The sequence below is a fragment of the Tupaia chinensis genome, unplaced genomic scaffold (genome assembly GCF_000334495.1).
Source record: "Tupaia chinensis unplaced genomic scaffold, TupChi_1.0 Scaffold143422_1, whole genome shotgun sequence".
Taxonomy (NCBI): Eukaryota; Metazoa; Chordata; class Mammalia; order Scandentia; family Tupaiidae; genus Tupaia; species Tupaia belangeri.
In genome coordinates, this window is record NW_006203266.1 from 16,299 (window position 1) to 42,387 (window position 26,089).

General features: G+C 34.5%; 2 protein-coding genes and 1 pseudogene across 2 annotated transcripts; all 3 read left to right on the plus strand.

Annotated features, from left to right (window-relative positions):
* Positions 1 to 4,512: 4,512 nt before the first annotated feature.
* On the plus strand, positions 4,513 to 5,451 carry LOC102478286 (olfactory receptor 6C6-like). The gene has a single exon (XM_027766431.1). The coding sequence runs from the start codon at positions 4,513 to 4,515 to the stop codon at positions 5,449 to 5,451; it is 939 nt and encodes a 312-aa protein (XP_027622232.1).
* Positions 5,452 to 16,256: 10,805 nt separating this feature from the next.
* Positions 16,257 to 17,195, plus strand: LOC102478727 (olfactory receptor 6C3-like). The gene has a single exon (XM_006163867.1). It carries the CDS (start codon positions 16,257 to 16,259, stop codon positions 17,193 to 17,195), a length of 939 nt encoding a protein of 312 aa, XP_006163929.1.
* An 8,427-nt stretch (positions 17,196 to 25,622) lies between these two features.
* The window catches only part of LOC102485424 (olfactory receptor 6C1-like), a 926-nt pseudogene continuing 459 nt past the window's right edge, over positions 25,623 to 26,089 (plus strand).

Sequence of the window (26,089 nt, forward strand, 5' to 3'; positions counted from 1 at the left end):
AAAGCAAGCTTCCAGGTCCAGGACTTGAACTGTATAGTCAGCCATGTGAGAGTTGAGCACCCTTAACCACCACACCACTTGCAGGCTCCCTGGGCCAAAGTATTCTTGATGTTATGAGGAGTCTCTGCTGCTTTACAACCAATTTTGTATTCGAATAAGTAAATTACTCAATTTGTTTTGTTTGTCTAATATCATGTCCATAGTCTAAAATATATTTCAAACAGCAAATTTCAACAATTCACCACCATAATTACTTTTGTACCAACCTAATAGGTTAACCCTTAGGCCTAATGATTAACTAATGAGAGTTAGCAATAATCTTGCTGAGTATTTACAGAAACTTTGCAAAGAAATAAGGAGCGAGCGGAAAGGTGTCACTAGGCCCCTACCATCTAAGTAGCCAAGAAGATTTCATCAGCTTAAGCACTGCAAAATTTCAGATCTTTGCTGCTTCTAAGTCAGTATCTAAGAGTTGTCTTAACTGACTCCATTTTGCTCCTGTTGGCTCATTAATCATTGTTTATCTTTTTTTTAGTTTATCTATAAGGCATGTTAGTTGGAGACAGAGAGAGAAAGAGAGAGAGAGAAAGAAAGAGAGAGAAAGAAAGAGAGATCTCCTCCCATGAGGGGATAGCCATATCACATTCCTTTCTCCTCCATTATTCTGTCAAGATTTTGGGCATACGCGCATGCACACACACACATACACACACACACACACACACACACACACACACGCACACACACACAGAGTGTGTTTTTCAAGCCTCGGGCCTGAATCTTGAACCGTAGAGTTGGCCACGTAGGATCCAGCTGCCTTAACCACCATACTACTGAGTGGCCCATCATTGCTTGTCTTTAAGCTCCTTGCAGAGAATTTAAATCAATCATTCTGCCCTGTACGCCTAGAATAAAAACTGCCCCTCAAGTAGTGATTGCCTCTCTGATGCTATCAAGTGTGTATTTACATAATTTTGCCCAAATTCAATGATCAACATCCTCCTGATTTTATCCAAGACAATGAGTAACTTGCCCTTTGCTTCTAGATGAACTCACACTAACCCCTTCCCATACAAAAAGAGTTTTGTGTTTCCTCCGCTACAGCAGAGATGGTTATGGACTCCAATCCCCTCTCCCCACAGTGCTAGCATCACCAAAATGACTCCTTTTCCTTATTCACCAGCTCTTGGCACTTAAGATTGGTTTTTGCAGAGCAACAAATGTGACAGCCCAATCTAGTCCTCCAGAACAAGCATCCCTTCCTGTTCCTACATCAGTAATACTGTATTGCAAATCTCAAAAATTGCTGACACTTAGATCATAAAGATTTCCAAAATACACATATGTGAAATAACTATGAAACATGACGGATATGTTAATTAGGTTTGTTGTGATATTTGTATTTACAGCTTATACATATTTCAATCATCATGATGTACACCTTAAATATATACAATTTTATGTGTATATTGAAATTCAATAAAGTTAAAAAGAGTAAATAAACCTGAAATAAAATAGCACAAACATGAGAAAAGAAGGAAAATATAATAAATAGTCACCAAAGAATGATATTAACTCAGGCCTCCTTTGAACTTGGGGGGGGGGTTTGAAGAAAAATGAAACAAGCTTTCTATAGAATTTCTATTCTTGGGGCTGGCAGGTAGTGTGGTGGTTAAGAACGCTGGGATCCCACATGGCTGACCGCAGTTTGAGTTTCGGACCTGGCAGCTTGCTTTCTCTCTCTCTTTCTCTCTCTCTTGCTCTGTCCTTCTCTGGTCAAATTTAAATTAAATAAATAAATAGAGTTAAGTAAAATAATTCTTTTAAAAAAAGAATTTCTATTTTTATTCCTACCCTTCAACATATTTCAAAGTAGACTACATACTTGCTAATGATTAGAAAGAACATCCTCAACTCACAGTTTAACAGGGTCTCAGTAACTAACACTGAAATATTCAGCATCTGCAAAAGTCAGTTGTCTTAGTAAGACCCAAATACTCACAAGTACTACTCTATTTATATAGAACTCCAAATACCAAAACATATATCAATGACAAGGATCAAAGAGTAGCTTTGTGAGGAAAAGTCTGCAAATTGCTACATGAATCATAAATCAAATAAAACAATAGTAGTACTGAAAAAATGAAATGGTGTAATGTCTGATAAGACTCCATGAGAAGACAACATTGCTTCTGTGACGTTACTGTCAAACGCTAATGAATTGAATTGAATTACACAGAACATCATGTGATTCTGAACTGTATCCTTTTCCCTATAAAGGATTATATTGAGACGTGAATTGATGAAACATAAATAGAAGTGAAGGTTTAGCTCTTGCCCTGGTATGTGTTGTCTTGATATTGCTGGTTGCATTGTGGTTACATGGTACTCTACTGGGCAAGAGAGTGAGCTCTGAATGTCCAGAAATAAAAATTACTGGTATGTTTTTGTAAATTTTAAGTTTTTGATTCTATTTTTTTTTTCTTGGAGAGGTTTTCGCTATAGGGCGCGTGCGCTCGCTAGACAGACAGAGAGACATAGGGACAGAAAGTGAGAAGTCACCCCCGAGGGGGTATGGTCACGCTGCAATCCCTTCTCCTCCATTCTCCTCTTGGGATCTTGGGCACACATGCACATGCGCCCGGCGTGAGTGCTAAGCCACTGGATCTGGGACGCGAACCACGGCCGACTGCGTGGGTGTCCAGCGACATAGCCATTACGCTAACTGCTGGTTCCCAAGTTTTTGATACTTCACAAATAAAAATAAATAAGAATTATTTATCTACTGACACCCCTTTCCATCCCAGAATTTTTGAGTGACAACCAAATGAATGAAATCCTAATACATTTTGTATGAAGGCAAGAGAGAAGTTAGTGATGGAGAAAATGCTCTTAACGAAGTGATTCAGGACAGAGAAATGCCTGAAATTTTGTTGGCATTCTATATGGTGTTTAAAGAAATTCTAACTGGCTTCTGAAAAAAAAGAAACTTCTGTTTTGTAGTTAAAGAAATTTACTACCGGGGGCCAGCAGATGGCAAAGTGGTTAAATCTCTAGACTCCCATTTGGCTAATCAAGTTTTGAGTTCCAGATCCAGTTGTTTGAAAATCACTCTGGGCCCCTGTGTGCGTGTCCAAGATTCCAGAAGGAGAATGGAGGAGAAGAATTTGAAGCATGACCATCTTCCTGGGGGTAGATTTCTCACTTTCCCTCTCACTTTCTCTGTCACACACCCTAAGACAAAAGCCTAAAAAAAAAAAAAAAATTACTATGAAATCACATCTTTCTTTCCTTCCATCTCTTTCTCTCCCCCGCTTTTTAAAAAATTGTTACATTCTGAATACCAGTCTCCAGAGAGTATTTCTTTGTCTTTCTTCTTTTTATTGCAGTTAATCCCCTTGAGTCATTTAGAAGTAAAATGATAAAACTGTAGTGATTATAAGTGTATAATTGAAAACATCCTAACTCTTTGTTATAAAATTTGGGTTTCTTTTGTTTGAGATTTATCAAAACATTTTTTTTTTTCACTTAGTGCATTACATTGGTGTTTTAGACTACGACAGAGATGTTTTTCTAGGTTTAGTTACTTAAAGAGAAAATAAATCTTATCTAATATAAAATAGAATAATAATTGAACTATCTATAAAATCAGGTCCTATGATTTTATTTGAGAGTAGTGAGAAGTGCTAATGAAGACATAGAATTTCAAGAATGCGTCTCTGCTTTGAACTATTTTCAAGAACAGTATTGGAACTAAATTTTCCCTTAAAATAATGGAATTTCTTATAACTATATAAAAATTAGAATATTCATTTCTTATTTGACTCTTTTTGTCTGTCCTGTGCCTCTAGGGAACAAATTCTACCAATACATCTTGCAGGTGGTAAGTCACTTGTAATTTGTAATAAATATTTAGAACATAAATGAAAGCAATTGTGCAATGAATGAAAGTCAAGTAATTTGCACTGACATCTGAATTGTAGGATTTTTCCTATATTTATGAAGATGCAAGTCTACATTATAAGAATAAATTTAATGCAACTGATTATGAAAAAAATGACGTATTTAAGATGAGACAAAGTTAATAAGAGAAATAAAGTAAAAGTGAAAAAGACTACATTGGAGCAAAATAACAAATTGCATATATTAGAGAACTTTAATCACAGCGAAATGTTTTCTATATGTTCCTTTAAAAAAGAGTTTAAGTCATTTTTTATAGATAAAAATATCTAAGTAATTCATGTGAATTGACAGTGACAAAATTGTCTTGATTTTTTTTAAGAATAACTTAGTGATCTAAAGATAACTGGCTTAATAAAACAATGAATTAGAGAATGCTTAGATTAATCTCTATGCTACAATTTAGGTGATCATGTGCCTTATCAATGTGGATAAACTTTTTAAAACCATTCACATTTCTGCAGATTTTTCTATATATGTAGCTGTAAACCATACTTATTTCTGCTTTTAGAGTTATTTTTCTATGTCTGTTTAGTAGGACTCAAATTTGACATGAAGAACCAGTCAAAGGAAATAGAATTTATCCTCTTGGGATTGACAGATGACCCACAACTGCAATTTGTGATTTTCATATTTCTCTTTCTCAACTACATCCTGAGCGTGATGGGAAACCTATCTATCATCCTCCTTACGCTGGTGGATCCCCGTCTCAAAACTCCAATGTATTTTTTCCTCCGAAATTTCTCCTTCCTGGAAATCTCATTGACAACTATCTGTATCCCCAGATTCCTAAAAACCATAATAACTAAGAACAGAGTCATTTCCTACAATGAGTGTGCATCTCAGTTATTCTTTTTCCTTTTGCTAGGCGTTACTGAATTTTACCTGCTGGCTGCCATGTCTTTTGATCGCTATGTAGCAATCTGTAAACCCCTACATTACCCCAGCATCATGAGCAACAGACTGTGCTACCAGCTTGTACTCAGCTCATGGACAGCTGGCTTTCTGATTACGTTTCCACCGCTGGTCTTGGGACTGAAACTGGAATTCTGTGCCTCCACAGAAATTGATCATTTCATATGTGACACATCCCCTGTCTTGCAGATTTCTTGCTCAGACACTCATCTGCTAGAACTGATTTCATTTGTCTCTGCGGTTGTAACACTGGTGATTACATTTCTGTTAGTGATTCTTTCCTACACGTACATTATCAAGACCATTCTAAAAATCCCCTCTGCCCAGAAAAGAACCAAAGCTTTTTCTACTTGTTCCTCTCACATGATCGTCGTTTCCCTAACCTATGGCAGCTGTATCTTTATTTACATGAAGCCATCAGCAAAGGAAAGGGTGACTTTATCCAAAGGTGTAGCTGTTATTTACACCTCAGTGGCACCTTTATTAAACCCTTTTATTTACACTCTAAGGAACCAGCAAGTGAAACAAGCCTTCAAGGATACACTCCAAAAGATTTTCTTCTTTTTCAAAAAATGAGGAAAAATAATTAACATATTAGAGAAAACAGTAAGTGCTGTTTAATCATGTTCTAAGTTTATTTAATATGTCTTTGAATTAATTTTCTCATAGCTTTTTTTTCTTTTTCTTTTTTTAGATTTTTGCTATAGGGCACATGCACTTGCCAGAGAGACAGAGAAAGAGAGAGATAGAAAACGAGAAATCAGCCTCCCGGGAGCTGGCCACACCTGCAGTTCTTTCTCCTCCATTCTCCTCTTGGAATCCTGGGCATGCACCCACATGCACCTGCTGTTTCAATTTGCCTGGTCCCAGATTGGAACCATGGTTGTGGGATTCTAGTGTCTTAACCACTACACCACCCTTTGGGCCCAATTTTCTCACAGCATTATTATTATTATTATTATTATTATTATTATTGATGTCTATTGTTTCTTTCAAATCGTGAAAGGACTTTCTCATCTTCTAGAGCTCATTGTCTCTTTTCTCTTGCATCTCATTTAGTTTTGTCACAGTAAATATTTCAAATTATTTATCTGACATTTACATGGGTTCTATTGTGTTGTCTGTAGATGATGAAGAATTCATGTTTTCCCTTGGAGAGAGATATTTTCTTGGTTGCTCACATACATTCTGCTTCTGTGATGGTTTCTAGTCATATGGTGATTTTTATGTTCCTTCCTAAATTCTTTGAGTTAATTCTGAGCATTCAAAGGCATGCAGGGGGAGGTGATGGTGATCTCTCTGCTGCTCTACCTCCCTGATGCTCATCGGCAACCTGTGCTATTGTCACTGGTCTCGGATGATTTAAAGTCCTCCCAGTTTCTTAGAGAATAGGTGTGTCCAAGACTGAGCTGCCCAGCTTTAATTCAGGAAGACAGAAGGGAGAGTGTGCTTCAAAAAATGCTGAAGTCTTAGAATTTAGACGTATGTGGCAGAGGATAAATCAGTCTCTTTGCAGTCCAGTCTCCCTGCACTGGAAATGATGTCCAGATGGAGAGGGGAGGGGCACAAGGTCTTCTCAAAGTCCCAATCAACACACCCGAGAGTTCAAAGGTGAGTCAGGGAGGGTTTGAGCCATGGGTCTCTGCAGCACAGCCTTCTAGCCGCAAGCAGCCTGCCCCATCTCTCATAGCATCTTAACCAAATCAATCAATATGATATATTTTCCCCTTCTCTTTACAGTCTTTTCTGTGCTATGCTAAATTCTCTCTTCAAGTTTCAACACAGATGTCAAATTATATCTACTCTATGAAACGTCGTATTCACTCCCTCAAGAAACAAAACAAACCTATCCAAGATGACCTATTTGAATTATATTTAACATATTATGTATGAATTTGTCTGACTAGATGTAACTAGTTCATTAATCAATTTGGCATCCATTCACTATAAGTCTACCCTATCACAGACACTACTCTGGATATATATAATGATAATTCAGAGTATAGAGTTTTAATATAGTCATCCAGAATTTAAATGTGAATATACATCTGAGCCTCATCCAGTTTCTCCAACTCTGTGTTTTCAAATATCCCTATTTATAAAATAGATGAAATAGTAATAACAATTCGTAGTTTATAAATTTATTTGGGAATAAAATGAAGCAGTATACATAAAGTGATTCGAGATCTCTGTCTGGCTCAGACTAAACTCTCAATAAACGCTGTATTACACTCCAGAAACATGGACAGCAGATGTTTCCAAGGCAGGTGATTCTTACTAGCTCTTTTTTTATTGTTTATCTAAGAAGTTATATAATGATATTTTTATTTTATGAGAATTGCTCTGTTAGATGTACTGAAGATGAGATTTTAGATGTTTGGAGTCAGGAAGAGAAGTTAGAGGGCTGGTGTTTTTAAGATGTATTTTGTGAGTTGAAATACAGTCATGACAGTGAATATGAGACTCAAGGAGATGACTCCAGAATATTGAAAAACACCAACTGAGGGGAATTGTTAAACCTCGGGATACTGGGATGAAGGAAAGAGGTTTTAACATAATTTTTCTTAAGCCTTGTTCTCTGCTCACTTATATACACACACCCATATATTTAATGTCTTTTTAAAAAAGAGTGCTAGAGACAGATTTAAAAAGTGACCTATAGGGACCAGCAGTTAGTGTAATGGCTATGTCGCTAGACTCCCATGTAGTCGACCGCGGTTTGAGTCCCAGACCCGGTGGCTTAAACTCACGCCAGGCGCGTGTGCGTGCGTGCCCAAGATCCCCAGAGCAGAATGGAGGAGAAGGGATTGCGGCGTGGCCATCCCCCCTGGGGGGTGATTTCTCGCTTTCTATCTCTCTGTCTCTCTCTGTCTGTCTGGCGAATGCACACGCCCTATAGCAAAAACCTCTCAAAAAACAAAAAGTGACCTATAAAAAAATTCGTAAAATATACAGGATTGCATATCAAATATAATAAGCCATCAGAGAAATATGACTGAAAAAAATCCATTAAGTTGTTTGTAATGCAACTATAATTGATGTAACTTGAATGGATGTATTTTAAGTTTACACTTTGTTTTGATATGTTTTATAATATTTAAGCCAAAATTCTCATCTATATTTATACACATAGCAAATATAAGAGAGTGAGTCCATGTTATATTCAAGTTCCTGAAAGCCTCCATTAACAAATTTTCTTTTTCTAATAAGTACTTGAGAATAAGTAGACCCTTATTAGATATATGATGTGCTATATTTTTTTGAATTCTCCAGATTTTTTTTTAACTTTCTTTATTGTATCCTTCATATGTGGATGTTGTAATTCTGATAAAGTCAAACACTGATTTGTTGTTGTTACTGCTTTAGCTTTTGGTGTCATACTTAAGAAACCATTGCCTAATCTGAGATTATAATGTATACTTATGGTTCCTTTTAAGAAATGTACATTTTTAACTCTTCTATTAAGGTCTTGGATTTCTTTTGAGTTGATGTTTAATTTCTATGTGGTGTAAGGTGGGTATCAGTAATCTTGCATCCATCTTTAAAAGACTAATATTTTTTAATTGAATGATTTTAGCATTCTTGTGGAAAGGTAATTGATCATAACTGTGTTGGACTATCACTAGACTTTCAATTCTATCGTCTTGATCTATGACTATTGTTACACTAGTATCCCACTGCCTTGAGTGTTGTAGCTTTGTTGTAAGTTTTGAAATTTAAAAGTATGTGTTTCGGATTTGCTCCTCTGTTTCAATATTGTCCAGCTATGTAAGGCCCTTTTCAATTCTATGTAAGTTTTAGGATTATTTAGTCCATTTATGCAAAATTTGCAGTTAGACTATTTTGAAGGATTGCATTTAATCTGTAAACGAATTTAAAGAGTACAGACAGATTAATTAACAATATTGTCTTCCAACGCATGAATATAAGATGTGTTTTTATTTAAGTCTTCATAAAATTATTTGGAGTTATTTTTGTACAAATCTTGTAATCTTTTATTATATTTTTATATAAAATATCCCCTACTTTTCAGCAATAAAAGGATCAAAATTTTGGCATGTAAAAAGGAATAGAACAAACGTTTCTCCAATGAAGATTGCATATATATATGTGTGTGTGTGTGTGTATGTGTATTAAAGCAATAAGTACATGAAAAGATGGTCAAGAGCATTAATCACTAAGGTAAACTACAATGACGTGCCATACCACATCACTACAATAGCTACTAAATATATATGTATGTAGATTAGACTAGAAAGATGTGTGTGTTGATTATACATAGAAATTGAAAGCTTTAAAAATTGTTGGTGGCAATGTAAAATGGTACAGGTACTGTGGAAGACTTTTTGGCAGTTACATGAAAATTAAGTATAAAGTTAACATATGACTGCTTTTCTTTCTAGGAATTAAAAAATCACATGTTTACACAAAAATACGTACACAAATGTTAATAGCATCATTCGTAATAGCCAGAAAGAGGAAGCTACCTAAATATCCATCAAAGGGTAAATGGATTGAAAATAATCTAGTGTATACACACATACACAAATACACACACACAGAATGGGATATTAAGTAGCCATAAATGCCAAAGAAGTACTGAAACATGCTACTCAATGTGGACAAAATTTGAAAATATTATGCTACTGAAGAAAACCAGAAAGCAAGGCTCACATATTGCGTGATTCCATTGATGTGAAATAAGGAAGATTTACTGCTAAGCAAAGAAGCCAGACTATAAAAGAGAGACATTTTATGTTCTCATTTAATTTCTACTAAATGTCTTCATTCTATGGCAGAAACTGAAATACTGGATGGCATAAAAGCATGGAGAGCAACTCTGGATGCCAGAGACAGTGTTGGAGGAGGGCGCAAAACAGCAGGGGTGAAAGGGAGAGAAGCAAGGGGGAAAAAGAAGTAAAATGTGAAACACACACACACAGACAAATAAAAAATGAAAGTTCTTAATAAGCAATTTCATAGAAATGGAAAATAGACTAACAATTACCTTGGGCAGAGGTGAGAGAAATGACTCTGTAATGGATATGGAATTACATCTTAAGGTGACAAAAATGTTCTGAAATGATATAGCAGTGATAGTTTCAGAGTGGCTGAAAAGATTTTTTAAAAGGGGCCCTCTACTCCACTTACAAGAAAGACATTTAATTGGTAAAGATATATAGACTGAAAATTAAAGGCTTGAAAAAGGTCTTTCCTGCATGTGGAAACCGAAAAAGTGTCACAATACTTATATCTGACAATAGAGACTTCAAGCTAAAATGAATAAAAAGAGACAAAGAGAGAGAGAGTACTTTTTAAGAGAGACAGAGACAGAGAGACAGAAAGTGAGAAATCATCTCCTCCCCCCACCCCCCATTACTACACCACAATCACTTCTTTTCCATACTCCTTTTGGGATCGTGGGCATTCTTGCACACATGCCCAGCGTGAGTTTTAAGCCACCATGTCCAGGACTAAAACAGCAGTCGACTACCTGGGAGTCCAGCAATGTAACCATTATGCCATCTGCTGGTCCCGTCATTATATCATATGAAAGGGAAAGATACACCATAAAGATATAATTATGAATATTACACAGCCAACACTGGGGCTCCCCAGTAGCTAACATAAAGAGGTTGGACCTCAAGAAAGAGATTGACTTCAAAACACTAATTGTTGGAATTTCAACATCCCATACTCACTATTCTACACACCCAATAAACAAAGAGACGCACACGTTGCAGGATACCATAAACCAAATGGACCTTACAGACAGTTATAAAACATTTCAGCCAACAACTGCAAAATACACACTTAGGTGACATTAACTAATTCCTAATGTTATAAGTACCAAAACTTACTAAAGAAAATGTAATATTGTGAGTATCTCTAAAAATTTAAGACAAAAAAATTATATGTATCACTATGGGGACTTTATGTAGAATGTGAAATTAATTTGAAAATAATATTTTTTAAAAAAGAGAAAATTTGAATGTGCAGTTAATATCCTTCCAAAAATAGAACTCCAAGTTCAAATACTTTCACTGGTGATTTTTACGAAACCTTTAAGGAAGATATTAATACAAATCTATACATCTCTTCCAGAAAATACAAAAGTAGAGAAAATTTACCAACTCATTTAGCGAGATTAGCATTATCCAAATTTGAAACTAGAAAAATGGGGGAGGATAAGAGGGAGGGTATCAAAAGGAAAAAGAATAAAGCAAAATATTTCAGGGACACAAAAATGGAAAATTGTCTGTTGATGATAGTGTGAATGGTAATATCTTTGACTGGACTATTATACAGTGTATTCATGCTGGGAAAATAACAAATGAAGGCAATATTGAATGGACATTAATAGCATTGATTCAAAAAAGAAATAGAAAAAGAAAAGAAAACTATAATACAATATCTCAGATGCAAAAATTCTTAACAAACTGCCATCTGTAATGTAAATGCAATATGAGTAAAAAAGATGACACATCACAAACAATTTGAGTGGGGAAAACTCTAAGTGGCACTACATATACTGTGTCGTCAGGAAAGTCATGACGCATTTTTTACATAGGAAAACCCAGAAATATATGTCATGGCTTTCCCAGTGATCTAACATAAATAGGAATTAACCAACTACCAAAATTAGGTAGATTTTAATGGAAACAAACATATATGAGTACTTGGAAATGAATAACAGTATAAACTTTAGGAGAAAAGAGAGCTTTACAAAGCCCTGTAAAAAATATGTACTTTAAGTGTTATGTCTTTAAGGTAATTCATAAACGTGTTGAAAAGAGGATGTACTCTTATAAGTACAGGTTTCTGATAATCTTATCATTGAACTGGGTAAAAATTTTTCCAGTTCCGGAATTAACCATTCACTGGCCCATTGTGAAATCCAAATGTAAATTAATATCTGTCATTTGAATAAACTTCATATGATTGATCTAAGTTAAAACAAATTACTTATGTCAAAGACACTGAAATATCTTTTTTCCCCTTGAAATGTAAGAAGTGTGTAAGTTCAAGATTATATTTCAATGGATTTAGCTTCATCTCCATCCAAAAGATTCCTTGTAGATCTTATTAGTGGGAACTATGAGTTAGCAACATGGCTTACAGAGCGTAACATGACATTGGTGCTTTTTACAACTCACTGTCCAAGCTCTTATGATATTTATGTCCTAGTGGTTTTAAGGAAGTTTATTATCCTTTAAAGAAGCAATATAAATTGACCGTTACCTCACAAAAAGAATAAATTCTATATGAATTAAAGATGTAAATGTAAAAAGCTAAAGCATAGAAGTAAAATTAAAATAGATATATAAATGAGAAGGTTTAAAAAAAATTCCTATGAAAAATAGGTCACAAATAATCTTGATGGACTCCACTTTTTGGTATCGAATCACAACACTAAAACGATTTTAAAAAAGTAGGTTCTGAAAATAGGTTGGAACAAGTAATTCACACCAAGTGTTCATATTTATAAGATATACATGAAAGTGAATGTATGTTATTAATAGGCACTTCATGAACAGAAATACAAATATTAAAATGTTCAAACTATACCTTAGCTACTTATAGTTTCATACATTGTCTAATTGTACCTAATGACTAAAAATTATTAATGAAATAATTCCCTAAATCTTAATCAACAATGAAATCATTAGACTATATGTCTCCTCTGGTGTTCTATGCAACTGATAAAACGGATAAGTTTCATCTACTAACCTGAAAAGGAAAATTGCAGAATGTTTTGTGTAAACTTTGATAAAGTTTTCTACATAAAAATTATTTCCTTCTGGTGTATAAATGTTAGTGTGTGTCTGAATACATATAAAACACATTGATACAACATACAATAAATGTTCAATACTTATTTATTTCAATAGTTGAGGGAAAGTGGAGGCTTGGTTGGAAACATAAAGGCCATTTAATATACAACTGTATACTACTATACAGCAGTATATTATATTCCTTAATGGCACATGTTTTATCACAATCACCATGGTAATTTTAATATTAAAAAATGAAAAGTTTCATGTACTCTTCTAAGATTTTTCCTTTTTATATTTTATCTTATCTTTTAAAAAATATACATTTAATTGTTGTACATCTTTATGGCATACAATATGTTTTTCAAAGCATGCATACTTTAAATCAAATCAAGGATATTCCAATGTACATCATTTTCAACAAGAACCTACATTCTTCTATCTGTTTAATGTGCTTTTTCCTGAGGCCCTTCTACCAGTCCCTCATCATCCACTCCTCTCCCATAACCTCCTGATATCTTCACTTATCCTCTCTCCTTTTATGTCTTTGAATATTTCAATTTCTGCCATAGAGTGCAGATGTTTGGTATATATAGAACAGGGACATACAGGTTTTGTCTGGCTTATTTTACTTATCATTAACTCTACATATTCGCACAGTGTATCTAATGACAGAGTCTTGCTTTTCTTTATGGCTTAATAGTATTACGTAGTGTATATGGGCCATATTTTTAAAAATCTAGTCATTAGTTTTGGGGTACTTAGATTGATTCTAAGCCTTAGCTATAGTGAATAATGTTGAAATAAGTATGTATGTGCAAGCATCTTTCTGAGTGATTTCCTGTCCTTTGAGTAAATTCCCAGCAGTGAGATCATTGGGTCATGTAGTAGTTCTATCATAAATTTTTAAAAGAATATTCATATTGTACTCTTCTAATTTTAAAAGATACTAAAATGCTTTCATTCTGCTCTGTGTTACCGGAGCTGTATAAGTGAATAAAACATAGGTAATGCCATCAAAGAAGGGTTCACTGTGCAATAGTTTGGTTATGAATTTAACCTGTCTCTAGGGAATTGAGAATATCTCTTGAGTGTAGACCAAGTGCCATGAGCACATTAGAAAAGGAAACTTGTTTGACTGCATAAGCTGATTGGTACCCTTTTGCTTTTATCTTACTATAATATATTGCTTGGCTTTTCAGAAAGGGGTGCCATAACATCACTGCATCTTTTGAACTTAATTCTTCTTATATCGTTCTTGGCCTCCATCTGAACTGTACTGTCTCAAGGATTTATAGAGTCAAGTATTTTTAGCGTGACCAGAGAAGGTAAAAATGTGTTATCGTTGTGTAAAACTCCATCTTTATCTTATGTAGAGAACTTAAAATGGTTTCTTCCAGTCTCTTACAGAGGTACTCCTCAGAAATCTACTAAAAGAACTCCAAGGATTACAAGGATAACTTCTCAAGAGTTCAGATCAAAGTAGTATTTATTTTTTTCATGAAATTATAAAAGATAATTTTATTTTTGCTTCTGATAGAGGCTTCTTGAAATCTTACATACAGCTAAACCTGCATTTTCACAGTGTGACAAGCTTTAAGGTAAAGACACTGGCAGGATGACCTACATGACAAAAAAGAGTTTCTTGAACTGTATTATGAATGCACTAAGCTCATATTTTAAGTAAAGAAAAATCTGGGTTTATATTCCTGAGTGGTATTATTGTACATAACAGGAAGTAGACATGTTCTATATTTTAAAATATAGCTTCGTTTTACTCCCATCCTGAAGTTTGTCATATAAATTACAGAAAAATCTCTATAAATTATTGAATATTTATTATTATTAATTTTACATTTAATATTTTTTAGCATTTTTCAAGCCACAGTAGGAGTCTCTTGATTTTGATTTGCTAGCAGTTATGACATCTCAATGATGAAAAATATGAATATGTTTACAAGAATGTTGATTGTGAAAAAATGAAAAGAAAAAAATGTGCAATACCGTCTTTGATAATAATCACATGCTGACTCACCAAGCTCATGCTGTAGAAAGCAATACAACCAATATTATTGAGAATTTATATCAGACAGAATGCTGCCTACTAAAGATAAGAAAAGAATGAAATTACGTTTTAGAGCTCTTTGCTTTCAACACATTAAATCCTGAAAAAAATTCAATTTATTATAATTATTTAGCCTTCAAGATTAATTTTGGTAACAACATTCCCTCCTGAGTTTCTTCTTGCCCTTAGTCAAATTTAAGACTGAAAAGTCAAAGTGAGTGTAGAAAAAAAAAATGTTAATTTAAATAATGAATGTAAAAATATATAAATGGATCATTATTTTACAAAAGTGTAACATGGAACTCTGTCTGAGTTTTAATTAATTTCTCTGGCTTCTGTTTTCATTCCCATAAATTGCTTTACTCTTATTTACAAACAAGCCATCACAATTCCTCTATTTCTGGACTGCAAACACATTTAATTCTAATAGTCAAAATAAAAGTCTATGTATATTAATAATATAGATAGTCAAAGCTACTAGGAAGCCTAGAAATTGTGGCTAAGTCATCAATTTCCCCCAATAAAGTATGTAATTCTGTAAATGGCATCAAATTTTATTTATTTATTTATCTTTTGGAGAGATTTTTGCTATAGGGCGCGTGCACTCGCCAGCCAGACAGAGCGAGACAGAGACAGAAAGGGAGAAATCACCCCCCAGGGGGGATGGTCACGCCGCAATCCCTTCACCTCCATTCTCCTCTCAGGATCTTGGGCACGCACGCACACACGCCCGGCGTGCGTTTTAGCCACCAGGTCCGGGACGTGAACCGCAGTCGACTACATGGGAGTCCAGCCATAGAAGTTACGCTAACTGCTGCTTCCCAATGGCATCAAATTTGATTGAATATTTTAGTCCTGAAGGCAGCCTTGAGAATTGGAAAATAATGTTTCAATATTAAAAATACTAATCAATAAATATTATTGTCGAAATCTATTGCTCAAAAATGTATTGTATATGTGGAAAATTTGTTTACACATAGAGGTTTTATGTCAGGTCATTGATGAGTGGGCTTTGAACATACATCTGTGAATATAGGTTTTCTTTATTTTTAATAGAGGATGTGTACAGTCTTTTTACTTTAATAGGAGTGAGTGGGAGTTGGCTCCAATACCTAGCTGTATAGGGAGCCAGATTCCACATGGACAATGTAAATACCAGCCTCAGTGACTTGACAAACACTTAAGGCGATTGTGCATGTATACCCAAATTCCAATAGCATAGAAAATAAAAAAGAAGGGATTGAGATGTGACTGTGCCCCCTTTTCAGGTGATTGACTCTGCCCCATATTTGGGTGTTTTCTCCCTCTCCATTATTTGCCTCTCTCTGGCAAGGGGACTCACCCTCTATCAAATTAAATAAAAAAAAAAAGAATAAGGGAATATTGCAAAAATTGCACTGGAAAAGAGGCCTGTTACTGTGTTTCACTGGTGCTGTCATTACCAAATATTTAAATCTTCGATTTCTTTACATTTCACTTATACTATCCTTTTGTTTTCTTTTTTTCACAAACAGATTTTATTTAAAGGAAAACTATTAAGTATGAAAAACTGCACAAGGATTACAGAGTTTGTACTCTTAGGAATACCAGATAGCCCAAGTCTTCAGATTGTAATTTTTATCTTTTTATTTATAACTTACATATTAAGTATCACTGGAAACCTAACCATTATCATCCTCACCTTGACAGACACTCGTCTGAAGACGCCTATGTATTATTTCCTCAGAAATTTCTCCTTCTTAGAAATAACATTCACCAGCGTTTCCATCCCCAGGTTTTTGAGGGCAATAATAACTAAAGTCAAGACCATTTCCTATAACAATTGTTTAGCTCAATTATTTTTCTTCATCTGCATGGGTGTGTCTGAATTTTTCCTTCTGACTGCCATGTCTTATGACCGTTACGTTGCCATCTGCAAGCCTCTGCACTACACCACCATCATGAATAAGAAAGTTTGCACCTTGCTTGTCTTCATTTCATGGCTGGGAGGGTTTCTGACCATCTTCCCACCGCTCATGCTTATCCTCAAGTTAGATTTTTGTGCTTCCAATGTCATCGATCACTTCTCTTGTGACTATTTCCCCATTTTAGAACTCTCATGCTCAGACACATGGGCTTTAGAGATGATGGGTTTCTACTTTGCTATAATTATTCTACTGTTCACATTGGCTTTAGTGATTCTGTCATATATCTGCATCATTCGCACCATTCTCAGAATCCCATCTGCCAGTCAGAGAAAAAAGGCTTTCTCCACTTGCTCCTCCCATATGATCGTCATTTCTATCTCTTACGGATGCTGCATATTCATATACATCAAGCCTTCAGCCAAAGAAAGAGCCTCATTGACCAAGGGAGTAGCTATCCTCAACACTTCAATTGCCCCTATGTTGAACCCTTTCATTTACACCCTGAGGAACCAGCAAGTAAAAGAATCCTTTAAAACCTTGGTTCATAAAGTAGTGTTTTATAAAAACAAATGAAAAGATATTAATATGAATGTATGACACTGTAAATATTTAATGAAGAAAAATGAAAAAGAAAGTTTTTTGAAGTGAGATTTTTGCTATAGGGCATGCGCAGTCTCTGGAGAAACAGAAAGACAAGGAGACAGAAGAAATCACCCCCCAGGGAAAATGGCCTTACCACAGTCCTTTTTTCTTAATTCTCCTCTTGGGATTTTGGTCATGCATGCACACACGCCTGGTGTCTTTCAGGACTCCAGGTTTGGGACTTCAGTCAGTCATGTGGGAATCCAGCAACATAACCATTATGCCATCTGCTTGTCCCCAAAAATGACATTTTAATTTATTTACCATCCTTCTATATCCATCTCTCGGCTCCCTGAAATGCTAAGGTCATTTTCTTAAACTTTATTTTTAACCTGAAAGTTACTAATTATGTCTTCCTTTAGACTATCTGTAGGATAAATGTAATCTTTGATTTACAATTCTGAGTGACAAATCAGTGACTATAGAACATAAATCATTTTACCAATATTTCTGAATAACAGAATTGTTTATGGAGGAATAAACACTGTTTTGCCTACCTGACTTAAGTTTTCTCTTTTTTGTTATTAATGTTATGATTTATTTGAAATTTTCATGAGATATGAAATAAATTTAATATCTAAAAAACATTTTAGTGCACTCTCTGAAGTATATGTCTAAGTCCACTCATCTGATGGATGAGGATATTGATTTTCCTATTTAAAAGTAATTTGAAGTTCATAGTATTATTTATTCCCTAGTTATCCTGAAGGCATCTATTATTTCTAGATTTTTATGCTCTTTTTGTTTGTATTTGTTTTTAAATATGTATAAAGCTATAAATATTTAAGTAACCATTATTTCTAAGTCTAACTGAAATGTCCTAAATAATAATAGCTGTTTAATATAGAGAACACTTCTTGATTCTGTGTTATATACTAGACTATGTATTTTCTCTCTCTTTTTTTATTCTTTTTCTTTTTTGAGAAGTTTTTTGCTATAGGGCACATGCACTCGCCAGAGAGACAGAGAGACAGAAAGCAAGAAATCACCTCCCAGGAGGGATGGCCATGCCACAATCCCTTCTCCTACATTCTCCTCTCAGGATCCTGGGCACGCACGCACATGTGCCCGGCGTTGAGTTTAAACCACTGGGTCCAGGAATCAAACCGCGGTCGTCTACATGGGAGTCCAGCGACATAGCCATTACATCAACTACTGGTCCCTGTATGTTCTCTCTTTATCTTATTTTATTGTTATAGCTATATGGCAAAATGGGCATAGATATCTGTTTTGTTTTCAGAAATGTTTAAACTGATTTCAGAAAAGCTGAGTAACTTAACTGAGAAATTTGAATTATAGTAGCCAATATAATACACACAGAGCTGGTTTGATGCCAGAGTGTAATTTGCTCGCTCACGTAATGGTGGATCCATACGGAAGACCACAGATTCAATTCTCTAGCAGGCCTGTATAAGTTAAGCATGGAAACCATGATCCTGGGGTAAGGGAAGAAGGGTTGCAGCATGAGATTCTCGAGTATGCTTGTCTTTGTCTTTCTCTATGTGTCTCTCACTGTCATCAAAGAAATAAATAATTTTAAAAGTCTCCAAAGTGCCTACTCTATGTAAATTTTGCATAGCTTTTATTAAGTACCTGCATCATTTTATTATCTGTTTTTATACACATTATCTAATTTGTGCATGTTTATATTATTATGTCTAGTCAGGAAAAAGGTTAACTTCTAATATTATTCTTAGAATAGAAATTATGACATTAATCAATCAGAATAAGATTCTTCAGCTGCCCTTGCTAATGAGCAACAGGAAGTAGAAAAAATAGTATAAATTATCAACAGAATTACAGAGGTAAAAGTTGTTAAAGAAGGAGAATAAAGATAATGGAGATAATGAATCTATTTAGGACAATGTAGTAGGTTCCCAGTTTAAAAAATGGCATACAGTATTGAGTAGAGCTAGAAATTATTTATTAAGATATTGGGTTACTATCTTTGTCTGCAAAACTAATGCCAAGGAAAAAAAACTTCACACTTAGTGTTTCTATTTATTTGTTGTTATTTTCTTCTGTTTCTTATTGGACACTGTCCCCCATGTTTCCCTTTCCAATTTAAATACTAATGTGTATTATATTTTATATTCCTTAGTGTTTTGGGTACATTCCTCTTCTTGCAATTTTGATTCACTGAATTAATCCCCTTGAGCCATTGGCAGATAGGCTAAAGCATTAAGTAACTTATGCTGCATAAGTCTATGTAGAAACCATGCCACACAATTTTAACTATATGCTAATGTTTTTACTGTCATAGTTTTGCTCTTGTTTCATCTTTGTAATCACATAAATATATCCATTATGGAGAAAATGGGAAAATTAATTCTAAAACATTGACAATAAAAGTAATTTTTTTTAATGAGAGCGAAAATGTTAACAGAAATGTGATGCAAATTACCATGATGGCATTTGGTCATCTTTTACTACCCAGTCATTCTGAGTGCCAATGAAACTATTCAGAAACCAGAGGTAAGTGAGACAAAAAGAAGGCAATGGATTTACTTGACATACACTGCATCCATGCTGGAGAAAACAATTCTGCATGCCATAAAGATGTGCAGTGATTAAATGTGAATGGAAGTAAAATAATATGAAAAGAAAGTTAAAATAAAAAAAAAAGGAAGGCAATGGAAGTCTCAAATCTTAATGTTGACCCATTACTTAATAGGGCAACATTTAATTGAATTAAATAGGATATATTTGGCTTCTATTTTGAAAGTTAACATATTGAAAAGTATATAAAAAGGTTAGTACGTTTCATTTACTTATACCAATTATTCATTCTCAATTAAATGCAATAAATGAGCATCTCTGTGTTTGAGCTAATATAGCCTATGTTGAATTGTGTTTAAGAGTGTAGACTTGAATTTTAAATAGTCTGAGATTATCTTTGATGTTCGTTAGCTTTATGAGTAATATAAATTACTTAATCTCTCTGAGCCTCAGTTCTTCATTTGGAATGAGAAAAAAGTTTTATCAGTGTGCTATGAGGTTAAATATGATAAAATATGTATTAGCTTCCTTATTTTCCTGGTCAGATTCAAAATAATGGTATTGTCTTGCATTTATTTTCATTTTCTTAAATAAAGTGGGGTTGAGGTTAGTCATTAAGAAAAAAATTCTTCAGTCATTGGAATACACAACACTTTAATAAATCAAAACTACTATAAATATCCTTCCCAAAATTGGATGTCAGTCTCAAATAAATGAAAATACAATCAATAACACAAAGCCAGCTCAGTAGCACAGTGATTAAAGGAGCTGGATCCCACACAGCTCATTGTGGTTTGATCTATCGCTTCAGTGACTTGAAAAGCGGGGTAGGTTCCTATGTGTGTGTGCCTTGATCCTGGCAGAAAGGAGAAATTGATGAAGAAGGATTGTAACGTGAGGAAGCCCCAATGGGGGTGTTTTCTCTCTGTCTATGGCAAGTACATGTCAAATAAATAAATTAATGAGTAAATAAATAATAAAATAAGTAAATAACAAAGCTATTCTTAAAGAATAAGTGCCACATGATTCATGTACATGATTTTTTTACCTACCCTATTTCAAATAATTGTCAGAAAGACTCGAAATTTTAACTCTATTTTTAAAAGAAAACTAAAGCTTGGGAACCAGCAGTTAGCGTAATGGCTATGTCGCTGGACTCCCATGTAGTCGACCGCGGTTCGTGTCCCGGACCCGGTGGCTTAAAACTCACGCCGGGCGCGTGTGCGTGCATGCCCAAGATCCCGAGAGGAGAATGGAGGAGAAGGGATTGCGGCGTGACCATCCCCCCTGGGGGGTGATTTCTCGCTTTCTGTCTCTATGTCTCTCTCTGTCTGTCTGGCGAGCGCACGCGCCCTACAGTGAAAATCTCTCCAAAAAAAAAAAAAAAAAAAAAAAAAACTAAAGCTTAAAAAATTTAAGCAACTCACTCAAAGTCACAAATTTATTTACTGGCCCATTTATATTTTTAATCCAAGTCTCTCTAATGGCAAAGCCCATATATTTCCAGTGATAATAAATTGAACTTAATAAGGTCATAAAAAATAGTAAGTTTTGGGAACCAGCAGTTAGCGTAATAGCTATGTCACTGAACTCCCACGTAGTCCACCGCGGTTCGCATCCTGGACCTGGTGGCTTAAAACACGCTGGGCGCATGTACGTGCATGCCCAAGATCCCGAGAGGAGAATGGAGGAGAAGGGATTGCGGCATGACCATCCATCCCCACTGGGGGGTGATTTCTCACTTTCTGTCTCTATGTCACTCTCTTACCTGTCTGGCGAACGCACGCTCCTTATAATGAAAACCTCTCCAAAAAAAAGGAAAAAAAATAGTAAGTTTTGATACTCTTAATTTTATTACTTACTAATTTTTGTTTAAATTTTAGATGACTAATTCATGAACTGAACATGTGCGTTTATGAAAGATATTCATCATAAAGACTTAGAAATATGACTGTTATTTTAAAAATATTATTAATTGTGACTTGGAGTGCTTTCTTTTTCCTCAATTTGTTTCCATGAACACCAGTATAATTGCTAAGAATGAAACTACCTGTCATTATTGAAAAGAAGAAATACTAATTACTCATATTTCTGCAGGAAACAGTTATTTAAAATGATTATGGAAAACAGTAAAAGCAATCCTAATAAGATGATTCTACCAACACTCAATGAGATCTCTTGAGGGATCTGTTCTTTCAGGAAAAAAGTTCTTAAAAGACCTCTTGTGTCATGGCTTCTTCGTGACGTCCTCATAGCCTAGAATAATTGAGCTGTGCTAGAAATGTATTTAGTGTAAATCTGAAGCGGATCTAGATACTGCTTACAACAATGTCACTTTCCTTTTTTTTTAATGTTTAACTGAACCCTGACTAACTCTTTAAATGCATAAAGTAAAAACAGAGCCAACATTATCAAAGTACTTTTCTGGGAACATCTGCTCTGTAAAATTATTCTAATGTTAGTTAAAGAAGTTTCACTAAAGAAAAAAAGGATTAAAGAAACAGAAAAATTTGAAGAAACAAGACTTTCAAAGTTATTTATTACCAAGGAAAAATTCAATCCAATGCAACATAAAACATAATTAAAAACAAGTCTTTCTTCAGTCTTTCAGTGGTACATCCCTCAAACCTTCAAGCCATACCTACCCTTTAATATAAAATATCTTCTTCATTTTGGAAAGCAAAGAAATTGCTAATATCTAATTTATTTAGAGGGTTGTTGCTAATATTTACTTGATAAAGAGAAAGATATTGGGATGTTTATAGAATAAAAGTCATGAGATGCTTTGTTGCCATAGTTTTAGTAAATATTAAATTTTCCTGTTAATTTTTATTTTGAATGACTCAAAGACTGTCTCAGGGATTCTAAGAATGCAAGTAAAAAATTATTTTGATGAAATGGGTATAAAGAAATGAAAGCTTAATAACTCAAGCAATGCTTCCAGAAGAAAGTATGGATCTATCTCTAAGCCAAAATTCAGTATTCCAGAAGTTTCCACAGTCTTGCAGTTCATCAGTCTCACCTCGCTCCTCTGCTAGAAGTTTAGGCACTTATTAAACTTTTTTGGACTTTGTTCCCAGAGATAAACCTTGATGGCTGTTTCTAGTCAGCCATTTTGATTCTCTGGTGACAAATTCTTGATATTACAACACTTACTGCTAGATTTTTTAGTTTGTTTCTTTCACAAGAGACAGAGACAGAGACAGAGACAGAGAGAGAGAGAGAGAGAGAGAGAGAGAGAGAGAAAGAGACAGAAAGAGAGGTAGACAGATAAACACTCTCAACATGATCTCAGGCAGCACTCACTCCATACTCTCAACTTTTCAGTCAGCCAGCATCATGGACATACATGCACATCTCAAATGTACAGGTCCACACAAGACCTGAACCTGCTCTTCTCTATGGCTTCTGGCATTGCTAAGTGTTGAGTTACTCCTGTCCCACTGAGGCTGGGCCTGTTTTTAAAGCCTGTTTCCTTGGTATTTGAAGACTGGATATACAAGCACTAATTTTTTTGTGATGCTATCATTAACCCTTAAAATATCTATACCTTCCCTCACAGCTCTTAGAACTTTCTTTCACAGAAAAGGAGTGTCATGGTACTCTTCTTCCAAAACTGTTAAAATAGAAATTTAAAGACAAAAACCAGATACACAAAAAATTGAATAAAGTTTAAAATACAGTGCATTGATACGTTATTCATTATGAAATGGTAATAATACAATATATATTTTTAAAGTCCAGAGTCTCTCCAATATCAGTAAGTTATTGAGGAAACTCCAAACTGGAAATTGAAACCACATCTATATATTTGATGAGAATGTTCTTTGTGATTTCCAGGTGCTATGAAAAACTCTAAAAAAAAAAAAAAACCTTTTTAAAATCAGAGTGAAATCACTGGAATAGATGCAAAGGGAATTGGAAGGATGAATTATAAAGAAGTTTAAGGCAATTAATTTAGAAATCATGATGTCATTTAGAAATGATGTTTTCTTTCAGTTTATATACCAATAAAATGTAGTTTGATTTATATAATACTTGTTTGGAACTTACTCAATAGAGGTAATTTGGGTAAAGTATGTAAGGACATCTTATAAATTAAGTTTTGTGAGAAAATAAATCTCTTGAAACAAAGACAAAAAATTAAGTAATATTGAGGTAGAGTACACTATGAGACAGAACACTGCACCTGATGGCAGCATGTGATGCAACACACTCAATGCTGTTTAGAACAATGATTTATTAAAAATTCATTATAACTGTAATAGATACTGAACTAGGCTGAAACAGATTTGAAGATAAGATACCATACTTTAAAGAATGCACAGAATAATAGAATAGTTCATAGGGGAGTTAGGCACAGTTCAAGTGTGGGGGATGGAAAGAATGTGTGAAAGGTTCATGTGGAAAACATGCAATTGGCATTAAATCTAGTGTTGTGGAAATAAGGCAAATGATTTGGAGTGTCTCATTACAATATACTACTCACAATGCTATTAATAGTTACACAGATAGACACACATAATTAATTGAGAGCTTCATAATCACTCTCAGAAAGGTTGTTATTAATGAGCAGAGAAATTAACTAGCCACATACAGATGTTGACAAGCTTTGAGTACCTAACATGCATTAAATGTGATCAAATCCTGGCTGAAAATGGGAGAAGTGGAGTGTGTGTGTATGCCTGTGCATGAGTGGTACATGCAGTGCTAGTGAGGTAGAAGAACGTACACTAGGATGAAATAGATCAGCATCATGTAGATGAAGTAGAATAAAACAGATTTACTTGCCTAAAATGCCTAATGTAATCCGTGATGGTAATTCTTTTGTAATTCTCTTGGTGTTAAATATATTTATTACTATTTGTTTAAGAAACTCTTTTACACAGAACACCATCCTAATCCAAACGTTTTTAGCTCAGTGATTAGGGAAATCTTTCGCCATGAAAGAAGTCTTGTGTTACTTTTTTTTAAATGTTAAGCATTGTTTTCTAAATATTTCAAGTACAAATTAACTCATTTACTATAATATTTTAAGTACATATTAACTCATTTGCTATAATAACCTTATAAATCTAAGCTTATATTTTGGAGAACACTTTATCTCTCTCACTGGTTGCATTCTTACCAAATGCTGATATAATTATTTAATATTTTTAATAGAAAACAAAGTAGGTTTTTAATAGAAAACAAAATAAAAATTCATAATGATGAAACATAGGTGTGCTGAAACATCAAAAAGATTTCAAGAGATTTACATCCAATCAACCTTGGTTTTAATACTTTCCCACTTCCCTCCCCTCAGCAGTTTAAATTGTCTTCTAGTTTTATCCCCTCTATTCTATAATAATGGAGGTTACCATGAAAATGACTTCAGTATTTTTTACTTCCTCTGAGGCAGTAGAAGCTGGAAAAGCTTATAGTAGACAAAATGCATCACTTTAAAGAAAACAGATAATGTCTTCCATTTTTAAAGTGTTTAAACTTGCACATGAAAGAAACTAATATAAGGATTGAAGAAATGGCACAACTGTGGCTCTCAACTGGAAGTATACTTCCTAGAATGTCTCTGAAAGGAAAACAGTAATTGAAGTCAGAAAAGTGGTGACACAATTTTACTACTACAAGCTGTGTGATTTTTTTTTAACTTGCCTTAACCAAATTTAATTTCAAAAAGAGTGAATATCAAGGAATAACAGTTATTATCATACCAATTTAAATTTCCCCTGATAGTGGAAATGGCTTGTATTTCTGCCAAATAACAGCTTCACACTTAAATATTTGTTAAATTGATCTTTTGTTTTTTGTAATTTTTTTTCTAAAGGTCTGGCAAGAGGAGAAAAAATAAGCAGCTGAAGAATGATGAACCACACAGAAATAACTGGGTTTATCCTCCTGGGATTGTCAGATGACCCACAGATTCAGATGGTGATCTTTGTCTTTCTCTTCATCACCTACATGCTCAGCATCACTGGGAACCTGACCATCATCACACTTACCCTGCTGGACTCCCACCTCCAGACACCCATGTATTTCTTCCTCAGGAATTTCTCCTTGTTAGAAGTTTCCTTCACAACTGTCAGTATACCAAAGTTCCTGAGTACCATTATTTCAGGAGATAAAACTATATCCTTTAATAATTGCATAGCTCAGTTATTTTTCTTCATTCTCCTGGGAGTCACTGAATTTTACCTCCTGGCTGCCATGTCCTATGACCGTTATGTTGCCATCTGCAAGCCTCTGCATTAAATGACCATCATTAGTCGTAGAGTCTGCATACTGCTTGTCTTTGCTTCTTGGCTGGTTTCATTCCTAATCATATTCCC